The sequence below is a fragment of the Anguilla anguilla genome, chromosome 18, assembly GCF_013347855.1.
Source record: "Anguilla anguilla isolate fAngAng1 chromosome 18, fAngAng1.pri, whole genome shotgun sequence".
Classification (NCBI taxonomy): Eukaryota; Metazoa; Chordata; class Actinopteri; order Anguilliformes; family Anguillidae; genus Anguilla; species Anguilla anguilla.
The window spans coordinates 20138857-20162946 of record NC_049218.1 but is presented as its reverse complement, the minus strand read 5'-3'; the positions used below and the strand labels follow the sequence as shown (position 1 = coordinate 20162946).

Below are 24090 nucleotides of genomic sequence, written 5' to 3'. Positions count from 1 at the left end.
CCATACTCCCCAAATTAAGGCAGAATTCAGTCAACATTTGTCCTTCACCTTCACTTGCAAATAAAATGCTTTTTTCTTCACAAACCATTTGGTGAGTTAATTTCACTGATTCCTGAGCTAGCCAAACTGCTCTTGGGATGAACATGAAAAATTTTGGCATTTATTAGTGAATAAAAGTTATGGTTATGGAAAGTTAAGTCATCTGAATTCAGGTCTAAACACACAAGAGGGTGGAATTTGTCGCTCTTAAACGTTACAGTGTCTTTTGTTAAAAAATGATTCACTTCTTGCCTTGTTTGATAAGTGCGGCATCTCAGATTGTGACTATTGTGCCAAAGTCTGTAGCCCTTCCTTTGGGAATCTATTCATCAAGAATACAGTACAAATACTGCCTCTGGAGTTAAAGAAAAAAAAAACTTCAGACGGCTGTGTTTTTCCTCTCCTGCGTCATTTACATTCAGTGCGTGTGAGAAGCTGTTGCCAAGATTGCCTTAACAAACAAGGTTATCCCCTACCCACTGGGTCAAATGACAGGGTGGTATTGGCATCTCCACTGGATTGAGCAGGGCTGTATTTATTGCTGAACAGTGATCCTGGGTGAAACACTTTGTCTCTAGTCACAGGCTGCAAGTGTTATATATACGCCATCACTCTGAGCCCTGAGCCCAGCTGAAATACCCCCCCCCCCCCCCCCCTCCACGGGATGATTCTGCTTCAGTGGATATAGCCATGATACAAACCAGCTCCTGACATGCTGTTTAAAAGCCCTTTTTGTCTAAAGAGGAATCCTTACACTGGTTACTTTGCAGGGGCTACCCTAGAATAAGGAGAGCTGAAGTGGGTGCTTATTTTGGGGGTAGTCCCTGTGAAGTAATTTGGGTACGGATCCTTTTTTACGCATCTTGGACTGTCCTGGCTGTGTAGATCATATTTTGACCTCTTATTAGCTGGGCTGAAGTGTTTTTAATTTTTTTATTATTTGGTGGTCATTTGTTCTGTTTTACCCCATATAGCCTCAAAGCCTTGTGGTTTATTTATCCATGCCCCAAACTCAAGAGTAGGAAGTTTCTTTTAAGATGGAATAGCATTGCCATCATCGCATTGCAGTAAATCTCATAGTGGACCTAGCAATGTGTGTTGAAGTGATAGTCTGCTTTCTGGTGTTTTTTTGATATTATTGCTGTTTTAGTGCATGCTGGCCCGGACAGTTTTGTGCGCAATGAAGGATATTTTAGATTCTTACAGACGTTTTCAATGACCAGCAAGCAGGCGTAAGTGCTTTCAGGCATTGTGGGCTAAAGCATCAAATATTTCAAGTAACTTCATAAAGGAGCTTAGATGACATCTTTGTGTACAAGCTGCTTTTTGAAGTTACTGCAGAAGTTGTACAGTGCATATATTGTTTGTACAAATTCTCTTCAAAAAGCAGCTTGTATATATACTGATACATTTTGTGGAATGTATTCACAATTATTTACATAAATATGCATCTACAAACCAACAGTACTCTGAACTGATTAGAGCTGATTTTGTATATGTCAATGTGAATGGGGAAGTATGGAGCTCCCATTGGCTGGCCATTAGGAGGCTTCACTTCTCTTTTCCAAGTGAACAGAGTGGAACCAATAGGCCAGTGTCTAATTTGAACGCAGTCTCCTCCCAACTAGGCAGATGTTCTTAAAATATTATTTTTTTACGGTGGGAAAAGTTGTAAAAATGTTATACTGTCACTATTTTGTTGGGTTACAATGTCGGAACCTATTTGCAGTGTAGCCAAGGTTGTAAAAATGGGAACACATTTGGTGCTTGCTGGGCTGATTGACTGTCTCTTGGGTAAGTTTGTTGTGTTTCCTTAAAAGGATTTTTTTTCCCATCCTCTTTTTTAACAAATTATTTTTTATACCCTAAGCAACACACTTTCAAAGGCCAGAGAGGTTTTGATGAGATGCAGGTCCCCCGGCATTCTGCAAGACATGATTAAGATACTGTGTAATATTCCAATTAGCGTTGTTCAGTAGGTACAAAGGAGAGGGCAGGGATTGATTCTCCATTACAAGGGGTGGGCATCTTTATCTATCCAGACCTAATAAGACACTGTAATATAATCTCATGTAATAACCTAAATCCCTCATTTTGTACAGACCTTTTATGGCATGCGGCTCCTGGTCTCTGTATTGAAAGCAGTCTGTGTTTATGCATTGTTTTCATGCCTAATTCAGTCCTTCGGTTATGAATCCCTGTATTTAAAACTCACGTCTCTTGTGCGTACAGATCTTTCATACAGATACAATAGCACTGTGCATGGTTTAAATTAGACAGAGTGAAAGATCAATACTTTTAAGGCATGTATTGATTTTTATTCTTTACTTGGAATTTTATTCATACACCATTCCTCGCAACCTGTGTTCAAGTCAAACAAAAGCAGGCATGTTCCCTGGACTGAGGTTAAGTTGCTTTCATAGTGAAATTAATGCAAAAGCATCTTTTAGTACATTTGTATTCAGGGATGCTTCTCTATGGTTGTTGGATCACCCACTCAGAGTGGAGTTGGTCATCATGGAACTACGGGGTTGGACTGTTTCAGTGACACAGCCCTGCACCCCCTCCAGCCCACCAACCCCCCCACCCCCCGCCTATGCTCTTATGCATTCACCCTCTCTGCCTCCTCTTCCTCTTCCAAATCCCATGAGAGCAAGCAGGCAATTTCAGCCAACACATCTCAGCATTGCTGTAAGCTCTCCTCCGTCGGTGGCAGCTTGTTGTAAAGTGCTGACCCTTACAAAGTGCCTGAGAGTTGATATCAGTCAAAACTAAGGTCACGAGACCTGGGCCAAATAATTATTTGTATTTTACCAGCATATAAATGTGCTCAAGTTTTTAGGATGCCATGCACTCTACAATGTTTGGGACAAAGACATACAGTGCAGGCAAAATGTATTAGGCCACCTGTGGTTTTTTAAAGTAACTTTACGTAGCGACAAATTTGGTTAATATATGCATATTTATTGAAGAACAAACCAAAGTATGAACTTTAAAAAAAAAATCTGTACAGTAACACAACCAGATGAGTTTTACTTTATTATCTTGGACTTATAGGTCTAAACCTATTTTCCCTTTATATATATATATATATATATATATATATATATATATATATATATACACACACACACTTGTCTTCCTTTAAAATTCTTCTTTGTTCTGTCCCTCAGGATAACATGCATAGTTAGTCTCAGTGTGATGAGATAAAAAAAAGAAAAGGGTATTGCATGTCCGGCCCAGTTTGTTGTTGTGGGTGTGATTGATTATCTTGAATTATATCAGGAATGGTAAACTGACATCTCTTTCTATTTGTAGCGGAACCTTGGATTTCAGCTGTTGCTCATCCCAGCTCTCTGAGCATTTTAAATGTCAGCTTCAGTCTGTCTGGGGTGAAGAATGATCTAGAATGCTATCAAGCTTTCAGCAAGGTCTCAGTCACCTTCAGACAGCTGTCTTCACATTTCAAGTTTAGGAACAGAAATTTGTCACGCACAAATACACACACACACACACACACGCAAACACACAAACACTTTAATAGGCGCACACAGATTTGCTTAGCAGGCAGATTTTCTGTGATGAGCAGCGATGCTTTCTGCTTTGCTCGATTCTCTGAATCTGTTCCTTCAGTCCTCCTTATCCTGATCTGATGAGCCAGGACTTATTGGCAGTCTTAGGAGAAGCAGGCCGATCTGGGCAGACAATGCCGGCTGTATCCTTCTCTCTGTTGACTTTCGAGTCTGCGTGGGCTGACGGAAATAAACACCAAAGACTAGAGTGAGAAACGGGCTTCACTGCCTTGCAGAGATCACAGTCTGCAAACACGTTTAGGGCTAACCCGTTCGTTTCCCCTCTTGTACCGTGTTTATTTACAAATGATTCCCACAAGTGGCGCTAGTCAGGATCAGTGTAAGTAGTCAATTAAACACTGATTGAATAAAGCGGTGAGGAGTACTTTTTCAGAACTGCGTCAGTAACCTGCCTTTTTTGTGTTGAAAACGTGTTATTGTTGAGATACTATATTACAAAATGAGTACTGTACCTTATCGAACCTGTGCTTTGTAGTTGTTCCAAAGACCTTGATATGCACTTTTGTACATCACTTTGGATAAAAGCATCTGCTAAATAAATGTAATGTAATGTAATACAGCCGTCCTGTCCAGCAGGCATTGAGATACTGTAATTTTCATAAAAAAATACATTAGTAGGAGCACAAAATATGCAGAGAAGAGCAGCACTTCCTTTCATATGTTCAAACTTACAGTACATTTTTACATTTTATAATCCATACCACTATGGTCATTTGATAATATATCACTATACCACTAAGGATATCAGTGTGCTTTACAGGAAAAAAACAGGGTTTTCTAATTGAGGATGTCATTACTGTGAAGACACAAAGATGTGAGGGAACCTTCGCTGGCTGCTGACATCCTGCTCTTTTCAGCTGGCAGAGCAGAGATGAACTGAAGACAGAGAAAATAAATTACACAACAAAATATGAAAAAAAAAACTCACAGGTTATTTTGTGTTTGTTTTTCACCTTCCATTAAATGTGGGAACATTAAATAGAAAAAGGTTAGAGGCATTTCATTTTGAAAAACAGAATCTCTGCCTACTACAGTTCAGTCAGTCGTAGCGTTGATTCCACTCTCAGGTCATGTACAGTAGGTGGGACACATTCAACATTTCAACGAGAGAGTTTCTGACATTTAATCACTTGTGACAGAATTTTTGCTGAGCTAATTAATTCTCAGGTACCAGATGGCTTTCTCAAAACAAAGCCAACTGCACATTTATATTATTATTTAATTGTTTCTGTAAACAAAAACAAAAAAAAAAGATAAGATTAATATTTTAAAAAGTATTTGTTTTTAGCGCTGCACATATATGATAAAACAGAAAATAGTCAGTATCATAGCACACAGTATCTTGCGCAAAGTCATAAAGCACAACTGAATTTAGTTTTTGATCTCTTGGAAAAATGGATTAGCTCTGAATGTGAGCAGCTCTTTATTTGTATGTTTTGCAGTATAAATTCCCATTACTGCAGTTTACTCACACCACAGTACGCCACTGAATACCATTCCTCCCCATATCACTGGCAGTAAACTGCTGAATTGGTCAGGGTAACAGCACGCATATGCACTTGGAATTGAATGGCCCCCTAACAGCAAGATAAAGAGCTCTTTAGGTTGTTAATTGTTTTTGAATGAACACTCAGAATAAAGGCATGTATACTGCTCATGCTATTTTTAACACAACAATAACTGATACCTCTTTGTCTCTTGCCTTTCTATACTCTCCCATTGAACTTATTTTCATTTTCCCTTGTGAAGTTCCCTTATGAGAACATTTGCAAAAGATTTGGGTAGATTTTTATTTTGATTTTATCATTTTTAAATTTTTTTTACATTTTGCCCTTGGACCAATTCATAAATTTTGACTTGAATCAGTGCTACTGATTTTTCAATTTTACCTCCCTGAAATGGCACAGGCAGGAGTCTGGCAGACCTGAAATTGGTCGGCTTGTTAGGAATGAAGACTCTTTTGTATCACTTTGTTCCACTTTACTTTGAACCTGAACAAAAACAAAACAAAAAATAAATAAGTAATATAAAAAATGGGAACAAACAAACTGTTCCTTCTTCTTCTTGGCTATCCTGAAGGTGTGATGCCAGTCCTTAGAGGTTTAGAAATAGAAATGCCAAATTAATTCTCCATGCCCATTGTTTTATAACCAACAACTCTGGGCATAAAATAATGGGATGGGTGATGTTTTATGTTAAAGCAAATGACAGGGCTAATTCCACTCACCAGTCCCATAGCACAAAATGAAAAAAGACAGTCTTAATGAAGGCAAATGTTTAATCAGTGCGTTTGTTGTGATGAGTGATTTGCAGCCTGTTTACTGGGATGGAAACAGTCTGCTCTGTGAAGCAGCCAAAAGGTTTATTGATTTTAAATGCTGTGTTTATTCTATAGCCAATTACACCACTGGGCAAAATGAACATACTTCCCTGCGCTGCACTGCCATGGAAATAACCACCAGCCAATCATTTGATAGGACTTTAAGGTGTGGAGCCTGTTGCACCAGTATGTGCTGTTAATATTCACAATCTTTTGTGATAACATACATGCATTATAAGATTTCTTGTGTTTTTTTTTATTTTTTATTTTTTAGTTTTGATCCAATTGCCAGTTCAACATAGAAATATGTTTGATAGTTTTTATTTTTAAAAAACAGGCTACATTTAAGTACCGTCTTTTATGTTGCTGCCCAATAGCAAAGCTAATTTACTGTGAAGGACATCCAAGATTTTAACTGAAAGGCATAATATCTGTATTCAAAAGAGCAGAGAGAGAGAGAGAGAGAGTCCTCGGGCTAAACACTGGTCTAGAGTGACATTTGTCTGGAATAAAAGTTCTTTTTCGGGCAATATTTGAGGAATGTGACACCAGCGTGGATCTGTCACTCAGGAGACGCAGAGGTCAGAGGGACAGGCTCAGAAGTGATGTGCTTTTATGGAGCACAGAGACATGGCTGCAGCCTGTAATGGCCTGAAGTACTGCCGAGCTGAGTCATCCTGGCCCTGTAATTACACATTCATCAGGGAGAGAGGGGGCTTCTGGGTGCTGCTTCCTTCTGAGGTCTCCAAGAGCAGCACATTCTCTGACCTGGAAGTGAAACATTTTAACAGCAATGTTAGAAATGTTCTTCTTCTGGATACATCATCTGTGTATCTACAGTGCAGTTTGTACGTATTGTGACTATAACACAATTTGTGTTGTTTTGGCTCTCTAGTCCAATACAATGGCTTTGAAATGAAACAGTTGTCAGCTTTAATTTTCTGGCATTTTCATCCGTATCGGGTGAACCGTGTAGGAACTGCAGCCCTTTTTATACACGATCCCCACTGGACAGTTGGCTTCTCAGCTGCGTTTTGGCCAGCTGTGCGCTTTTGCATCATGAATTCATGCAAGAGAAAGCTAACAAAATGTCTAGAGTTGATTCTAGGTGTGGAATTTGCATTTGGAGTCAAATACTGCTCTCTCTTAACTTGAGGACCAAAGAATCAATGTTAGTCAAGCAGGCCATTATGGGGTGCAAAAATCATAATAAATTGATCCGACACATAGCCAACACTTTGGGTTTGTCAAAATCACCTGTTTAGTACAAGAAGCAAGAACACTGTAGTGGATGACCGAAGAATACTTTCACTTGTGAAGAATAACCCCTTTTCAGCAGTCAAGCAGACCATGAACACTCTCCAGGATGTACACATAGATGCGCCAAAGACTAAAACAAAGAGAAGACCACACCAGGCTGCAGTACAGGCCTGGAAGGTGCCCAGTGTCTGCTGCTATCTATGGGTCATAGACTTCAGACTGTTATAGAATGCAAAGGCTTAACAACCAAGTAGTGAATGTGACAGCTTTATCACTGTCCAAATACTTACAGACTGCACTGTAACATCTGTCTAAATCCAGAATATGCCATATAATCTCAAAGTAATTCAACCCTACTATAAGGATACAAAATAAAAGCCGTAACACATATATATTAAAAAATGTGCCGCTATTGTTTTGTGTTTTGTGATGTTTATCTTCACTAATTTGTGTAGCGTGAAGCTCAATGATGCTGTAAATGGCAAACCTTTGTAAACCCCATGTCTGCGGTGGGTTTAGAATGTAATTCAGTGTGTTATTTGTTGTTTGATTGTTTGTTTGTTTGTTTTTTGGCCAGAGGCACATGTTGCTTCTCGTAAAATGAAGGCTGCATTTTAATGCATCGCCTGATCCATCCAGACATCAGAAACACAAACATTCACAGTCCAAATGGTCTCATAACACAGTGCATCTCTGGCAGCCAGTGATTGGAAATTTGCTGTTTGGAGATAATGCGTATTAAAGCCTTTCCCACGAAAATGGCTCCTCAAACTGTGATATTCTGATTCTGCGCCATACTTGGCCAGGCAGGTTATCTCTGTTCCTCACGGCCCTTTTACTGTTGAGTGCACATGTGTCTGCGTCATTTTCTGTCTTTAATTTTGTTCAAAGTGCTGTTTTGCTCTGTTGAAATCTTGAGATAGCAAAAGCCTTTCCTGTGCCACTGCCTTGCCCCGAAATAGATTTCCTGGGAAAGGCAGTTATGTTTTTTTCCCCCCAAACTGTGAGCGCATCTCATTGTAATATTTGGATTTTTTTGATGTTAATGGCACTGGAAATGAAGACTACATGAAGGACTAAGTGAGGGATTATTTTAGTATGGTTAAAATAGGGCCCTTTGCGTCAGGAAAATGTAGAAGAACCTCCATTCTCACTAATCAAATACATACACATGCATCATGACCGTGACATGCCATCCAAGGGGCTTTACATGCAGCGTGTGTTCCCTTTATAAATGAATCCTATACTGTGACCTTTAGTAGTCCTATACAGCTTTCAGCGCTGGAGGGATGGATCTTATCACCATGAAAGGACAGCAGTGCTTTATTACATGAAAACACCTGGCTGGAGCCGGTCCAATCGGATCCGGGGACCTTCAGAAGCGCACGCAGGTGATGGCGTGCGTGCGGGGCTCAGAGAATCCGTCTTTCCGACGACAAGTCCATTTAGCCGGGATGTATGGGGAGCCGAGGGGGCAGTGTCAGCGCTGCGGCGGCAGCCCCGCTGGCCCCTGCCGTAATCTGCTCTGGAGTAATGACCTGCAGCACCCGCTCTCACCTCAATTACAGCGTGCGTCCGCCTAGCCGCACCTCCCTGGGCCCGCTCCAAAGCGCCACGAAGGGCTTTCACTTTCACCTTGCGTGTTAAGAGAGGTGTGTGGAGGTTATACGGGGATGGAGAGGTAGCTGTGTGTGGAGGTTATACAGGGATGGGGGTAGATGTGTGCGGAGGTTATGCTGGTATGGGGGTAGATGCTTGTAGAGGTTAAACAGGGATTGGGTAGATGTACGTGAAGGTTATACAGAGATGGGGTAGATGTGTGTGGAGGTTGAACAGGGATGGGGGTAGATGTACGTGAACGTTATACAGAGATGGGGTAGATGTGTGTAGAGGTTATGCTGGGATGGAGGTAGATGTATGTGAAGGTTATACAGGGATCGGCGTAGATGTGTGTAGAATGTAATATCATTGGGTCTCAATGGGATTTTCTTGAGGAAAAAAAACACTATTCCATTACCATTATGTTCCTATGCCTAAAAGCAATGTGTCGAACACTGCCAGAGACTGAGAGAGAAAGGGAGGGAGAGCGAGTGAGGAAGAGATCAAATAACAGTGTGAGAGAGGGAGAGAATGAAGGAGAGAGAGAATGGATAGACAGAGAGGATGAGTGAGAGTAAAATAGAAAGATTGAATACAGATTTGTAATTAAATGGCTCTGCAATGATTTTCCTTCAGTACAGGGGATTATCGAAATGTGTCTGGCATCTTGGGTGAGCTGACATTTTTAAAGAGCTAATTATGTGTGAGTGTGTGTGTGTGTGTGTGTGTGTGTCTCTATGTGTATGAGATTGCATTCATGCATGTGTTTGTCAGATGGACGGTGTTCCCTCCTGGATGTAATCTTATATTGTAAAAACAAAAAATTGCCTTGAGCCAGAGCAGCTTAACCTGATGAGGTACTGACTAGCCTTTAACCTTACTCTTTTTCAGTCATGATTTTTACGTTTTTTGTGGGAGTTGAGATTCAATTTAGTAGAACTGCATTTATGTTTTACAGTGTACCATGCACCAGTTTCCTGTACATGGTAAAGAATTTACTGGAAATAAATAGATGGATTGAGCATAGCTGCTTTTTTGGCCCTTTATGGATGGATGGGTTGAGTGTAGCTGCTTCTTATTGGTCAATTTTGGATGGATATTATTTAGTCCCCTATTGCCCCATTACAAATCTTTACCTTTACTTTAAAGTCTTTGCACTAAACAGATAATATTTGTTTATTTTTTATTTTTTTGTTAATGTTAGAAGCTCAAATAAATATTTTCAAAAAGCCAACTCAACACTGTTGTGACCAGATCATTCAGAGAACAAATGGCGCTTACTACCATTTCGTGTAAAAGCGGCCATTTTAGTTGCAGGCTCATAAACTGGACTGCTACCCCTTTTCCTGTGCCAAAGTAAGCAGCTGGCATTTACTTCATTTAAATTCTTTTGTGCCACTTATGCACAGAAAGCCTTTTACGCAGCTCGCCAGCATATCTGGAGCAGTGTGGAGTGTGTCAGTGTGACACGGAGAGCAGGGTGCGATGGCACGCTCTCAGAACCTGGCCATGTGCAGACCGCGCTCTCCTGTCTTCCACGGCACGTCCACAGGCGTGTGCCACGCTTGTTCTGGCAGGAAGTGAGGTTTATGGAGAGAAATGACCAAAGGAAGTGCACCTGTCCACAGCCGTGTAAAGCCTCTGCTCTGGCTTTCTTCTGCACTGAAAGAAGCTCTTCCAGACAGGTTATGCTGGCCAAAAACCTGCGGGCATCTCATCGCACGCTTTCACTGTTTTTGTTTCTGTCTGTCCTTTTCGCCACCGGCACTCCCAGACCGTTGCTTGGTGTTCTGCACTAAAGTCTCCACGGTCACGCTCACAGGTCTGCTGCTAGGTCTCTACATCAATCAAATGTGCTGCTTTCAGAATCATTCTGAATATTTTTAGTGCACCTATAAACGTGTAAAGCTCTCAGAAAGAGATTCCCTGCCAAGACACAATCCTGAAAAAAAAAATCTAAATGACTTCTTAACATCGAGCGCATAAGTCATGTCTGTTATTAATTTGTGAATTCTTGGTTGAGTGCCATTGCATTATATATTATTTCATGTCCTGTGTTTTTGAATGTATTGAAAAACATAAATTATGTTCATAAATATTTGTAAATATATGAAGTCAGTGGCAATGTTTACTATGTTACTGCACTATTGTAATGTGCACCACAGTACAGTGGTGCACATTACAGTGCAGTACATTAACTGTGGCCTAGAATTACTCTTCATTTTATTGAGGCTTACAGTAGGACCAGTAGGACCTTACAATGTCGCAACTCTGTTCATTTACATTATTTATTTTAATCAAAACCCTACAAAATTTACAACATGCATGTGCGAACATTTGATAGTAATGCATGGTGATCAGTAACTTGCAGCTATGACGGTACAAAACAATTTAAATAAAAACTGTAGCTTTTTCCCAGCAAACCTGGTCACCTGGAATACATTTCACATTTGAAGTGTAACAAAAAATAGAGACTGTTTGATTTTTATGTACATTTCATTTTAACAAACATTAAAAGCAATTTTTGTGCTGGACTGAGTTCCAAACTCTAGAACATTTTTTTTGGGTGCTGGAGTCACAACACATTCTTAGAAAATGAACACAGCCAGAACTTTTGTTGGCAGATGCATCAGTCTCAGTACAGAGCTATGTTTCAGCTTAAACTGTTCTGAGCAGTGCTGGCTGATCATGATGCTTCAGACATGTTTGAGCTGTTCTGAGCAGCGCTGACTGATCATGTTTCAGACGTGTTTGAACTGTTCTGAGCAGTGCTGGCTGATCATGTTTCAAACGTATTTGAGCTGTTCTGAGCAATGCAGGCTGATCATGTTTCAGACATATTTAAGCTGCTCTGAGCAGCACTGGGTACAGAACAGCTGTGTTTTCCCACTCCTCCTAGTGCCTCCACCTAACTCCTAATAAACACGTCGGGATTCAAAGGGATGTAAGGTGAAAATAGAGTAATATAGCATAACAACAAGCCTAGGGCTGGTTAACGATAGGAATCCACTTCTATCTGATTTTTCAGAACCTTTATTTCACAGAAGGGCAAACTTCAGCCTTGAGAAATATTTACTGCTTTTTTATATTTTTCCTATACAGGCTAGAATAATTGTAGTTTTACTAAGATTACTTAAAAAAAATGAATATATTGATTTACACAAGTCCAAAAATCAGCCACTTTTACTAAGCAGTAACTGTATATCCACCTTCATTTGTAGTTGAGTCTAACCAGAAGCTCGCTGAGTGTGTGCTCAAAAGCACAGGGCCAAAGACTCAGACTGCTGGCCTGTTTGCTTTTCCACCATCAGACTTTGGCAGTGCCAACATCTCTCTAAATCCCTCCCATACAACATGTTCTTTCTGCTATCATGCTCCCATTGAGAGATCCTAGCTCATTTCTTTATTTTGATAATTAGGCTGTGGTAGCCCCACCCTTGACCCAGCTGGCCTGATGAGGACCAATGGGATTACAGGGACCAAAGTCATGGGCTTCAGGCACCAAGAATCAATCGAAGCGTCACATGTGCCTGGAAGACTGCATTCACACCATCCATGAACATCAATCACACAAATTTGCTTGTGCATACATTTGAAGATGCAGGAAGCGTGTCAGAGGAGCGAATAGGAATTTGTTTTGGGTGCTGAGAGTTATTCAGTGGAATAGGAGAGTTGAGTCGGAACGCATCAGAGACTGACCGCAGTTTAAGTTTTTTTCTGGGTGTATTGGTTTGAGACATCCTAGCTATAGCTGGTTCAGCTCGAGCAATAGAAATGGCCTTGTCCAATAAAATGCCTGAATTTTCAGTTTGATTTACATTGAGTATGTGTGTATCTGTGTGTGTCTGTGTTTCTGCATGTCTGTGTGGGTGTGTGATCAATTAATTGACTTTTAAATACTAGTAAGTAATGAAAATTGGCACTAAAATGAAAGTGTTTTAATCCAGTAAGCCTTGTCAATAGAATCACAGGTACCAGGCTGTAAATATGCTGACTTTAATTGCTGATATATCTCACAGCTTTATTTACTTTCATCATGCTTGTGTGCACTGTCATTATTTACTTTTAGATCTTATCATTCTTAGTGAAAATCAGTAGAACAAAATTAAAAAGTTGGCTGAGCAGTACAATAAGCACAGTCTTACTGTAAGTACTGCAAAGTACCAGCCACCCATCAATTATTCAGTGAGCAAGTAAATATAGCATTTCCATAAGTCGAGAACATGGAGAAACACAAATTTGTTCTACAGTATTCCAAGGTTCTTGGTTTCGCCTTGTTTTCTTAAATTACTGCAGCACTTGAAATAGCGACTGACCTGCACTGACAAACAGGGATGACATTTTGAGGATGTCTTCTCACTTTACTGAATAGGCACTTGAAAGCACACAGTTTGGCAGGATGTGCAAAGCGTGATTGTTGTTGAGTTTTAAATATGAATTTAAAGAAATAGCACCATTTGGCAATGCTTATTTGGGGGTTGAATTGCATGTACCCCAAGAACTTTTGGGGTGTGGTGTTGGGGGGTTTGGAGGGGGATGTGGGGCTGTGGGTATGCCCCCCAAAATAATTTATTTCTTTTTGTTTTTTAAAGAACAGCTGTGAAAGAATCGTTTATGGTTAATTCTGAGGAGAAAATACTTCAGACTACTGATTAGTATGTTAATTATACCCCCATGTTTATTAAATTCTTCTTCTAACCACCATGCTCTATTATTGGGTTATTTGGCCTGCTTTGTAATCTTAGAGGGGTTATGACCCCCCCAACCCCCCCACCCCCCACCCCCACCCTTCTTCCCATAAAATATCCCCTTGCTAATTAGCGCATATGACAGGTCCCAGCACTGAGAACGCAGTGATCCTGAAACCTGAACAGCAGGCCTGTTCTGACTGGACCGAGGTGTCAGCACTAGGCCAGCCCTGACATCACAGACTGAACGAAAGGCTTCAGAGTGGTGGCGTGGGTGGGACTGGACGCCTGAGGGGCTCAGGTTTGTGCGAACTCCAGGCTTGGTGGTCCTGCTCGGGGGGCGGGCTCTCAAGCGGAACGGCCCGTCTGTGGGGAGGTGACCACGGGCTCTTAGTGCAGCTCACTATATTTGGTCGGGCTGTCTGGGAGAACTCTCAAGAAACGTGTCTGGGTTCTGTGTGGTCACATTTGAAACACTTTGCCAAAGTGCTAGGCTGGGGGGACTTATTCACTGGCCAACCTCAACAGCAGTGCTGTTTAACTATAATTCATCAGGGTAGGTTTTCCTTCAAGTGCATTAACTGAGGAAAAAAATAAGAGAATCTTCCTGTACACACTTTTTAACAATAACATGGCTCTTACGCTACAAGGCCTGTTTATATGAGTTAAAAAGTTCAGCTTTTACTCTCTGACTGAGATAGTTCTACAAAAATATACTTTCCATCACCGTCCCCAGTTAATCTTGGACTCACTTGTGTAAAATCACCTGTGTGAAATCACCTGTGATACAGGAAACACATGCGTGTGTTCAGATAAATGAATTCTGTTTTGTTATTCAACTTCCTGGAATCTCTTTCAGAAGTTTTATCTGAATTAGTGCAAAGGAATTTCAAATACCTGCCCCTTTAGAAATGTCTGACCCATTTGTGTGCAATTTCAGGTAAAGGGGAGAAGATGTGGACTATCTGACAGAAAACATTAAGGGAGCCACTGTGTATTGAAAACTAAATCTTTAAAGATGCTATTGATTCTTTTTCCATTTTCATGTCCTGAACCCAATAACCTTGGCCTTTATTGAGATAGATGCCTCATTCAAAATTTATCTGGGATTTATAGATCTGTGGCTCTCAGTAGCACTTCATTGCAGTAGCTCATGAACAGATAGTAAGAAAGAGTGCAAAGGCATTGATGCCAAAATGAATAGGTCGACTGAAAAAATGTTTCAGGGTGTGCTTTTCATACAGTTGGATTTGCTGTTTTTAACACAAGGTTAAGATGTGTGGCAGGAAGTAGTGATATATTTCTATTTTATAAACTATCACAGACTTTGGAACAGAAAATATTTATAAATTATGGCTGAAAGAATGAAAGAATTATAGTAAAATAGCACTTACTATTGTCCATTTCAAATGTTTTCAGTATCTAATCTTCCTTTCTGTTGAATCCAGATGAAGTATCCTGTCATCCTGCTTGGTCACTACTTAAGGCTAATTCTCTGTAAAAAGATTCAGTGTGCTTTCTGCTTGCAACTGTGGATGGAAGGGCTGTGGTGGTGTGTATGGTAACGAGGGGACTCCTGTATAAAGCTACTCTGCACACAGGCTCCCAGTGCTGAGAGTGGTGTGGACCCCGCTCTGCTCTCCAGGGAAACTGTCTCTCACAGATAAACAAAACAATGTCCTGTTAGCATGAGCTCGTGCTCGGCGTGGATATGAAATTGCTGCTAGCTTCTCAAGCAGATGCATAATCTTAAACAATATCCCCTCTCACATGTTAAAAAATGGATGGCTTTTGCCATGTTTACTTTGGTGAGAGCGTGCTTCTTCTCCTCCGTCTGTCTGGGTAATATGCTATTTGTTCCACAGCCTTTTAAGGGTGTGGATGTTTGTGTAATCCTGTATGAAACATAATTGAACACATGATAGAATAATGGCTTTGTAGTGTAACTTTTACTGTGATACTGAAGTTTAATCAAAGCTTTACACATTTGTCATATTGAAGGCAAGTGAGGTGAATTCTGGGACAGAAATCTGCAAGAAGGTATGTACTGGATAATACAATGCCCTGTAATTCTTTGCAACAATCAAACAGTCAAACATAATAAAATGTATTGTCTCTTCCTCTTATCTTCATGAATATATGCTGGGTGGCTGGAGCTTCCAGAATGGAATGAGGCTGCCATTTTAGGAAGGAGAGCAGATGTGCTCGTCCTCCACCAGCAAGATTTTGTATGAGCAGAATCCATATACATCAACCATAACATCAGTCTTCATAATCACATACACAATATTGAGTATGATTTACAGGTTGGGAATGTCAGCTTTGCCAGAATGAAAAAGTACAGTGCATGTACAGTACCTGGGAATTATAAAATTAAATCAGTGAAAGATTTGAGGGGCACTCCCAGTGTTAACGTACAGCAATGACAAACGTGAATCATGAATAGCAGAGTAACCCAAATGCATATGAAATGACTTCCTACCATCCCTGTTCAGCTAACTGAGGTATTTTTGGCCCTGTGGTCACTGTTGATGAATGATACTTTTCAGTGGTGTTAGCATTCCTGAGTTTACAGTATCTTAATGAAAGGGGAAGCACTTTCTATCACAGACATCTGCACCATTAGTCAGCTTTTTAATTAATTCTCTCCAATATAGTTACTGCATGTAGTAATTTAGTCAGAACATATACTAATAATAATAATAATAATAATAATAATAATAATAATTGTCATTGTCATCATCATTTATTATTATTATTATTATTATTATTATTATTATTATTATTATTGTTGTTGTTGTTGTTGTTATTTAATGTCAACATGTATGTTTGATTTGTATATGATTGTATATGATAGTCAACATGTGTATGATTTTAAGAGTGAAGCCACATCATTGTTTGTAAATTATTTTATTTATTATAGTATTAGTGAAGTTTTACTATTGTTATTATCGTGTTATTGGTATTATAGTACTACTGATATTATATTTCTGTTGATATTATAGTACTGTGCATTATGCAGCGAAATGTAAAAATAGTCTTACTTTGACAGTGAGTTCACACTTTGGGAAGTGAGAAGAAAGAAGTGTAATGATGTACAGAAACCATGGAGGAGTGCAGAGAAGCGAGAGATAGAGAGAGCGAGCCGCTGCTGCTGCTGCTGCTGCTGCAGAGTGATCTGACAGACAGAGAGGAGGGAGAATAGGGAAAAACAGAAGGGGCTGAGGAGAGGGTGACGGGCGTGACAGGGAGTCTGAGGAGCAGGAGGCCGGACTCGCGGATTAGCATCAGTAAAGGAGAACTAGCGACCGACTGAGTGAGGGAGAGACAGGAGAACTCAGGTCATGGAACTATAATCAAGAACAAAGCTCTGTTCTGCAATGTTACAAGTAGCTATGAACCGCAGAACAGGTTGCAGCACATCACCGATTCTGTTGGTAGCTGTGGTAGCTTCCTCTTTGCACAGGGTTTATGTTTAAGGCCTCCCTTCACTGCAATCTTTCATGCTTTATTTGTCTTTTATGTATCCCAATGGAGGAGTCCAATTAAGATAAAAATCTCTTCTTCCAGGCAGCCCTGGCCAGGAGGTGCCAGCATACGGCATTTAGCATGACACAGCACCATAAACACCAACAGGCATCAAACAGAACGCTCTTTAATGGGATTACGGGTCAATGGCACCTTGCATCAGTCTCGCTGACAACTTCCACCGAAAAAAAACAAAAAAAAACAAACGGTTAAAAATGAAGCGCATGTTGCGAAAGTCACTGGCACCAGGGCAAAACATGGCCGCTGGCGTTGGCAGAGGCTGAGCGCGCTCGGGATGAACAGCGCAGCCTAGCCGGGCGGTGCGGGCGACGACGCGATAAACATTTACAGCGTCCTGTCGCCGCGGGCAGAGTGGGTCGGTGGAAATGGTCCAGAACGGCCTTCAACCGGCAGAACCGGGACGGTTCAGATCGCAGCCCAGATTGTGTGCTCTCACCTTCATTTTAACCTCTTCCTCTCCACGTACAGCACAAGCTGCTGTATTACACTACGACAAGTCTGTTTTCAATATCTGTGGTAGAGCTGTATAAGGCACATAAAATACAGGCCTGGGTCAGACACTTTATTTGAAATACCTTCATCCTTTAGACGCTAATAAAATTCCTGCAGATTACTGACAATGTCAACATTCATCATTGCATGTTCCAAACAAAATTTGTCCTTCGTGTGACTGTATGTTTTGGTTAGCAATGTGTTTCATCTAAAATTCTCAGAGATGCCGTGTTTGGATCTGAGCCAGGTCTGTTGCACTGACGATGGGGTGGAGTTCTGCTTCCTCTGACGTTTTCAGACGTTTTCACTAGCCTGGACTCGGTCCAGCTGTCCTTCGCTTTTGATTCATGATCAAATGATCCTTCGCAAGCGCAGTTTGGTGAGTTAGCGTTTGTGCTCGTAAATTTGGAGTTTCTGAAGAAGAAACAGAAGCTTTAGGCATGGGGACAGATGTGGATTGAACCCAGGCTTGTGTGTATGAGGCGGTGAGGAATGGCCATCTGGACAGCATATAAACTGAAAGCCACTTCAGATACCAGCATCGCTGAGCGAGGGGCCCACAGCTATGTTTGAGAAAGGAGATGTGCCTCCTGACGGAGAGCTTCTGTTAAATCTCTAATGACTTCTACTTTAAAAAGAAAGAGAGAAAGAGAGTAACATATGAATGACCTGTCAGCCATTAGTAACGAATGAAACTACTTTACAGGTGTGGGTTTGTGATAATGGAGACATTAAAAGTCTGGAATGGGAAAAAATGAGTAGCACTCACCGAATGCTTCATAATGCTACTTTCACTGATGCCTGAGAAGGGCGCACATGATTCAGCAGTCCTAGGAGAGATAGACCATGTGACAGGAAGTACCAGAAACACACAATCCTCACATCTTTTCCAGATGAGCACATTTCTCATTATGTGTCTACACTATTTTTCTCATTAAAAAATTGAAGATTTTACATTATTCTTACTAAAAGAATTCACTAATTCCCCAGTTCATATCCACTTTAACACATTTATAATTGTTTAATCATACTTAGAGGCATTGAACCAAACTAGAATGTAATGCATGCGTTCTCACCAGATATAAAATGAGCAAAAAACAATGCAAGCAGTAATGACCCAGGTTATTACGTAGCCAAGAATGGTTGCTAGGAGTCAAAAAGTGAAGCTGGCTAACTTGGTGCACCCTTGACAAGTATATCAAATGGCACGAAACATTATTATTTAAGCCCACACATACGGAGTCCTCTGTAATTTAGTTTACAGCTGCTAACAGTGATATGAAATGGCAGGAGAATTATTAATGAGCACTGCCCTTCAGTCATAACCGTGAGTTGAGCTTTCACATACGCTTTCTGAGATGTCTCAAAAGCAGTCATGCAGTATTCATTGGGTCTGCGGTGGTGTATTGGACTGAGGCTCTAGGCCACAGTCAGTGTTGGGGAAACTGCTCTGAAAGCGTAGTTGTAGAAGAGACCAATTACTTCACTCTAGCTCGGGAGGTAAGAGCGGTTGTCTGGCAGTCAGAGGGGTGCCGGGTCGATCCCCCACCCTGGGTGTGTCGAAGTGTCCCTGAGCAAGACTCCTAACCCCAACTAGCTGATTGGCACCTTACATGGCAGCCTTTCACCTTTGGCGTGTGAGTGTGTGCGTGAAAGGGTGAATGAGAGGCATCAATTGTAAAGCGCTTTGGATAAAAGCACAATATAAATGCAGTCCATTTACCATCCATTTGCTCTGAAGGTTGTTGAAGCACAGTCAAGCTGCACTTGAAGTGGAATTTCACTTTATAACACTTCTCGGGTCATTTTCACACCTATCCGGGCTTTTGTGTGCACCCCAGACAGTTTTTAAGTTGCTTGCTTAAATATTTAGATATTTGATACCCGTGTAAGCAAACCTCCCCCCCATCCAATAGAAGCCCATTTAACATCAAACTCCATGCTAGACTCATCGCTAGGCCTGCATTTGCTTTGTTCAGAGGACTGTATTCACACAGAATACAGCTGCCCTTGGTTGAAAGCCAGTAGCTTTACCTTCAGTGCCCTTGTGATGGTGAAATGGTGTTGGAATGACTGTGAGGTTTTGGTATATTCTACATAAACAAATAGAAGAATGTGATTGGACTGCCAGATCCCACATGCTAGAAAATCAGAGGTGTCAGTTTGATGGGATATGTTTCAGGAGCAATTTAAAATGTAACCTATACATGATAGTTCCACATGTATAAGAGTATTGTGGTGTTACAGCGTGTAGTGTTCTTGGGGCCAATCCAGTAATCCATCCAGATGGACTAGATCCAGATTTTTTTGATAATAATGAAATGAAATGTACAGTACATGCTATGTGAATAGCTGTAGAGGGATTCTGTATTTGTATCACTTTGTCAATGGTGAATATTTAATGGCAGTAAATGTGGTACTTCAGTACTGTTGCATTGTCATACATCTTCACTGAGAAGTGTGCATCAGTGTTCTGTTGGCACTTTTTAACTTGGTCTCTGTCATTTTTTCTCAAATATCTATATTTCTCAGAATTAAAATTTTTCTATTTAATTAGCCCAAAAAAACTACACAAAGCATATCCGTAACAAGTTTCGATTTTGTATCTAAAATTTGTTTTAATGTAGTATGCTTACAAATTGCAATAAATACGTTTTGTAAATATGTAATGTAAATATATATATATAAATAAATATATATCTAAATGAAAAAATAGTGATGCTGAATACTAATGATTGAATGATAATGTTAGTAAGTGCATTATTTTTGGATGTTTCAGCCATGTTAAACTTTTTGGTTCACTTAGTTACATGGGACAATAGCGCCATCTGCTGATGGGAATTGCAAACAGCAGCTAGTGTGAGCTCCCGACGTGCTAAGGTCCCCTGTCTGTGTGCTCTTTGCAGAATATGCCAGCAGACCACAATGGACAGGATCTACAACAGCACAGAGCGCAGCTTATATCTGACCAGCAGCTGGCCGGGAGTCAGCGTCTACCGGGAAACCGTCACCATGCGCGGAGACCAGTGGCCCGAGCACGTGGGCGGGGCCGACAACGAGTCCTTCCTGTACGCCAGCGCTAACCTGACGAGCAGGAACGAGAGCGTGGGCCGGCCGGTGGAGTACGACCCCCTGGGGGGGCACACCGTCTGGCAGGCGGTCCTGATAGGGGTCTTCTCCTGCCTCCTCTCGCTGGTGACCATCGTAGGGAACATCCTGGTCCTGGTGGCGTTCAAGGTGAACAAGCAGCTGAAGACTGTGAATAACTACTTTCTGCTCAGCCTGGCCTTTGCGGATCTGATAATCGGGGTCATTTCTATGAACCTCTACACGGCCTACATCATAATGGACCAGTGGGCCATGGGAGCCTGGGCCTGCGACCTGTGGCTGGCCATCGACTACGTGGCCAGCAACGCGTCCGTCATGAACCTGCTGGTGATCAGCTTCGACCGCTACTTCTCCATCACGCGGCCGCTCACGTACCGCGCCAAGAGGACCACCAAGCGGGCCGGGGTCATGATCGGGCTGGCCTGGGCGGTGTCCTTCGTGCTGTGGGCGCCCGCCATCCTGTTCTGGCAGTACTTTGTGGGGGAGCGGAAGGTTCCGCCGCACAAGTGCTACGTCCAGTTCCTGACCGAGCCCACCATCACCTTCTGCACGGCCATCGCCGCCTTCTACCTGCCCGTCACCATCATGAGCGTGCTGTACTGGCGCATCTACAGGGAGACGCAGAACCGCGCGCGGGAGCTGGCGGGGCTGCAGGCCTCGGGCAGCGAGGGGGGGGAGGGGGGCAGCTCGCGCAGCTGCGGCAGCTGCGACCAGGGCGAGCAGCAGGGCTTCGGGAGCTCGGTCAGGCGGGCCGGCGCTGCCGTCGGCCGCTTCCCCTTCTGGCTGGCGGAGAGGGCCCGGCGGCCCGGCGTAGCCGGCGGCGAGGAGGCGGACCGCAACAGCTGCGACAGCTGGAACAACAACGACGCCGCCGCCTGCATGGACCAGTCGGCCTCCTCCGACGAGGACGAGATCCCCGAGACCCGCGCCATCTTCTCCATCGTCATCAACCTGCCCGGCATCAAGCCGCCAGGCATGGGCGTGGCCATCGGCCCCCGCCTGGCGGCCTCGGACGAGCTGGACGCGTCCGAGGAGGACCCCCTCAGGGGCGGGGAGGACGGGGGCAGGGGCAGGGGCGGGGACGGGGTGCAGAACGACGGCTACCACCAGCGCTTCCCCTCCAAGGCCCAGGCCGCGCCCGCCGTCCGGGCCCCCGACACGGCGGGAGAGGTCTGCTCCCCGACCGGCAAGTCAGCGCCCATGTCCTTCAAGGACGCGGCGCTGGCCCGGCGTTTCGCCGCCCGCACCCGGACGCAGATCACCAAGCGCAAGCGCATGTCGCTGGTCAAGGAGAAGAAGGCGGCGCAGACTCTGAGCGCCATCCTCTTCGCCTTCATCATCACCTGGACGCCCTACAATATCATGGTGCTGGTCAACGCGTTCTGTGACAACTGCATCCCGCAGACGCTGTGGGCCCTGGGCTACTGGCTCTGCTACGTCAACAGCACGGTCAACCCCATGTGCTACGCCCTGTGCAACAAGACCTTCCGCAGCACCTTTAAGCTGATCCTGCTCTGCCGCTGGAACAGCAGGAAGAGGCGAAAGCAGCTGTTCCTCCAGCGGCACTCCGTGACTTTCCGGAGGAGGATACCCGGAGACTCCACGTAGCAGAGCTTCTGAACGCGCTCGGTGGGTCCTGCTGAAAGCAGAGCTACGGTGGCCTGCGCTGTCCACACAGGGCGACTGGGGTCAGCTTCGCCAAGATGCTGCCAAGCCTTGCGAGGGCTTGAGTTGGAGAGACGTTTATTTTTTTCTGAGGGGACTGCGTCTGTGGGGCATCGTTCTTGATGAAAAAGGGCTTTACCCACTTAAAGAAGAGCCACTGTTTCCTAGGGAGTTATTCAATCCAACAGCAAAGGGGATTTCCCTCATTTTTGGATGATGACTCAAGTGTTCACTGTACTCAAAACAAAATACCTGTTTTAAATATATTTGAAATAAATATTTTAAAAGGAACAGTGAGCGGTTTCAACTGCCCTGCAGTGGAACTGGCTGGTTTTAAAGTAAGCAAATGGGAGCTGCACTGTTGTAGTGTCAGTAAACAGTTATTTTTATAGAAAATACTGCCCCCACCCCCCCTAAATTTCCCTGTTGTTACCTGCTGTTGGGCATAAGAGAGGGAAGCTTTGAGTTTTAACTGGGTAAAGAACCTAAGGAGGAAATTAATTAAAATGTATAACAGATTTGTTTGATATTTATATCACGTACCAGAGTATTACTGAATATTTGGATTCATTTCAGACAAGCTTGTTGCCAGATTTGTTTCCCTTTTATATAAAAAAAGAAACATCTGTATATGGATGGGGAACTTTGACATTGGGATTTTAAACCCCGGTTTAGACCCCAGTTATATCTTTTTAACCATGAGATCAGGTCTCCAGTGTGCACCAGCAGCATTCTCATACATGCACAGGCCTTCTCTGTGAATGAATCCTGTGGTAAGTGAACATCTGTGAAATCCATAGACCAGGCGCAGCTCATTCTTTCAGGATTTTCAGAAACGTGAAACTAACTGCAAACAAAGAAGCAGTATTTCAACTTATAATTGAAAGTTAAGGCCATAGTGCTTCTAGGTTGGATTTGATAGCATCCTGTTTTCTACAGTGTTATTCTTTTTCCCTCAGTGTGGGAACATTGACCAACTGTGCATTTGTGAGGTACAGCCCACTCCAATCATGAAGGCAAACACATTCATGCATTTGCATAAATGAGAACAAGTTTCTGAGCATTTTTAAATGAATATTGTTGTTTTGAACTTTGCTATTCTTTTTTTTTTTTTTTTTTTTGGCTGTGTCAGTGTGGTGAGCGGCATTGTGAATGTAGAACTGTTGTTAAAGTTGCTGACCTGTCTTTTGTGAGATGGTGTTTACATGGTTTTAGACAAGTGCAAGTATTCTTATTGTTGTTTCGGTACCTGAAGTTTTATGCATATATAAAGAATATTTATACATTGTTTGGACATTTCCTTCTTGAAGCCTATGGACTGTAAACTTGCATATGTTCATCAATATGTTCATAGGGCAGAACTATTTTGTAATTTGAGTGGAAAATAGAAAAAATGTATAATTTTCAACAAAAAAAAAGAAACTAAAGAAAAGGATACAAATGAATGTCATTTGATTACTTTATCCAGCCCTGACAGTTAAACTTCTGTCTAAAAATTCAAGACGTTTATTTTCTCAGTGTAAGTTGACGCCCTTCTTGGCCTGGTTTTATTTGTAAATGTGCCACAGTCTATCAGTGCCCTCTCTTGGAAATAAATGACCACATCCTTCCCTGTGTGCTCCCCTGTGAAAGCTGGAGTCTCAGTGATAATAGTGTGTTAGTGTGCACAAACACGATCCCAAATGGCGTCTTCACCTTGTAATCGCCTTGTAATTCATGTGTACAAGTGTAAAGTATAAACTTTTAACTCCATAAAGCAATGAAGCACCCATTAGCC

General features: G+C 42.3%; 1 protein-coding gene across 3 annotated transcripts in view; it reads left to right on the top strand.

Annotated features, from left to right (window-relative positions):
• chrm3a (cholinergic receptor, muscarinic 3a) overlaps positions 1–23798 on the top strand; it is a 105390-nt gene extending 81592 nt beyond the window's left edge. For 2 of the 3 annotated variants that reach the window (XM_035399718.1, XM_035399717.1), the window contains one exon: positions 20447–23798. In XM_035399718.1, coding sequence (XP_035255609.1) covers positions 20466–22256 — 1791 coding nt within the window. In that variant the 5' untranslated portion in view covers positions 20447–20465 and the 3' untranslated portion in view covers positions 22257–23798. Of the gene's footprint in view, positions 1–9343; positions 9483–20446 lie in introns of those variants that run through there. The other variant, XM_035399716.1, reaches the window with a different exon arrangement.
• The last annotated feature ends 292 nt before the right edge of the window (positions 23799–24090 follow it).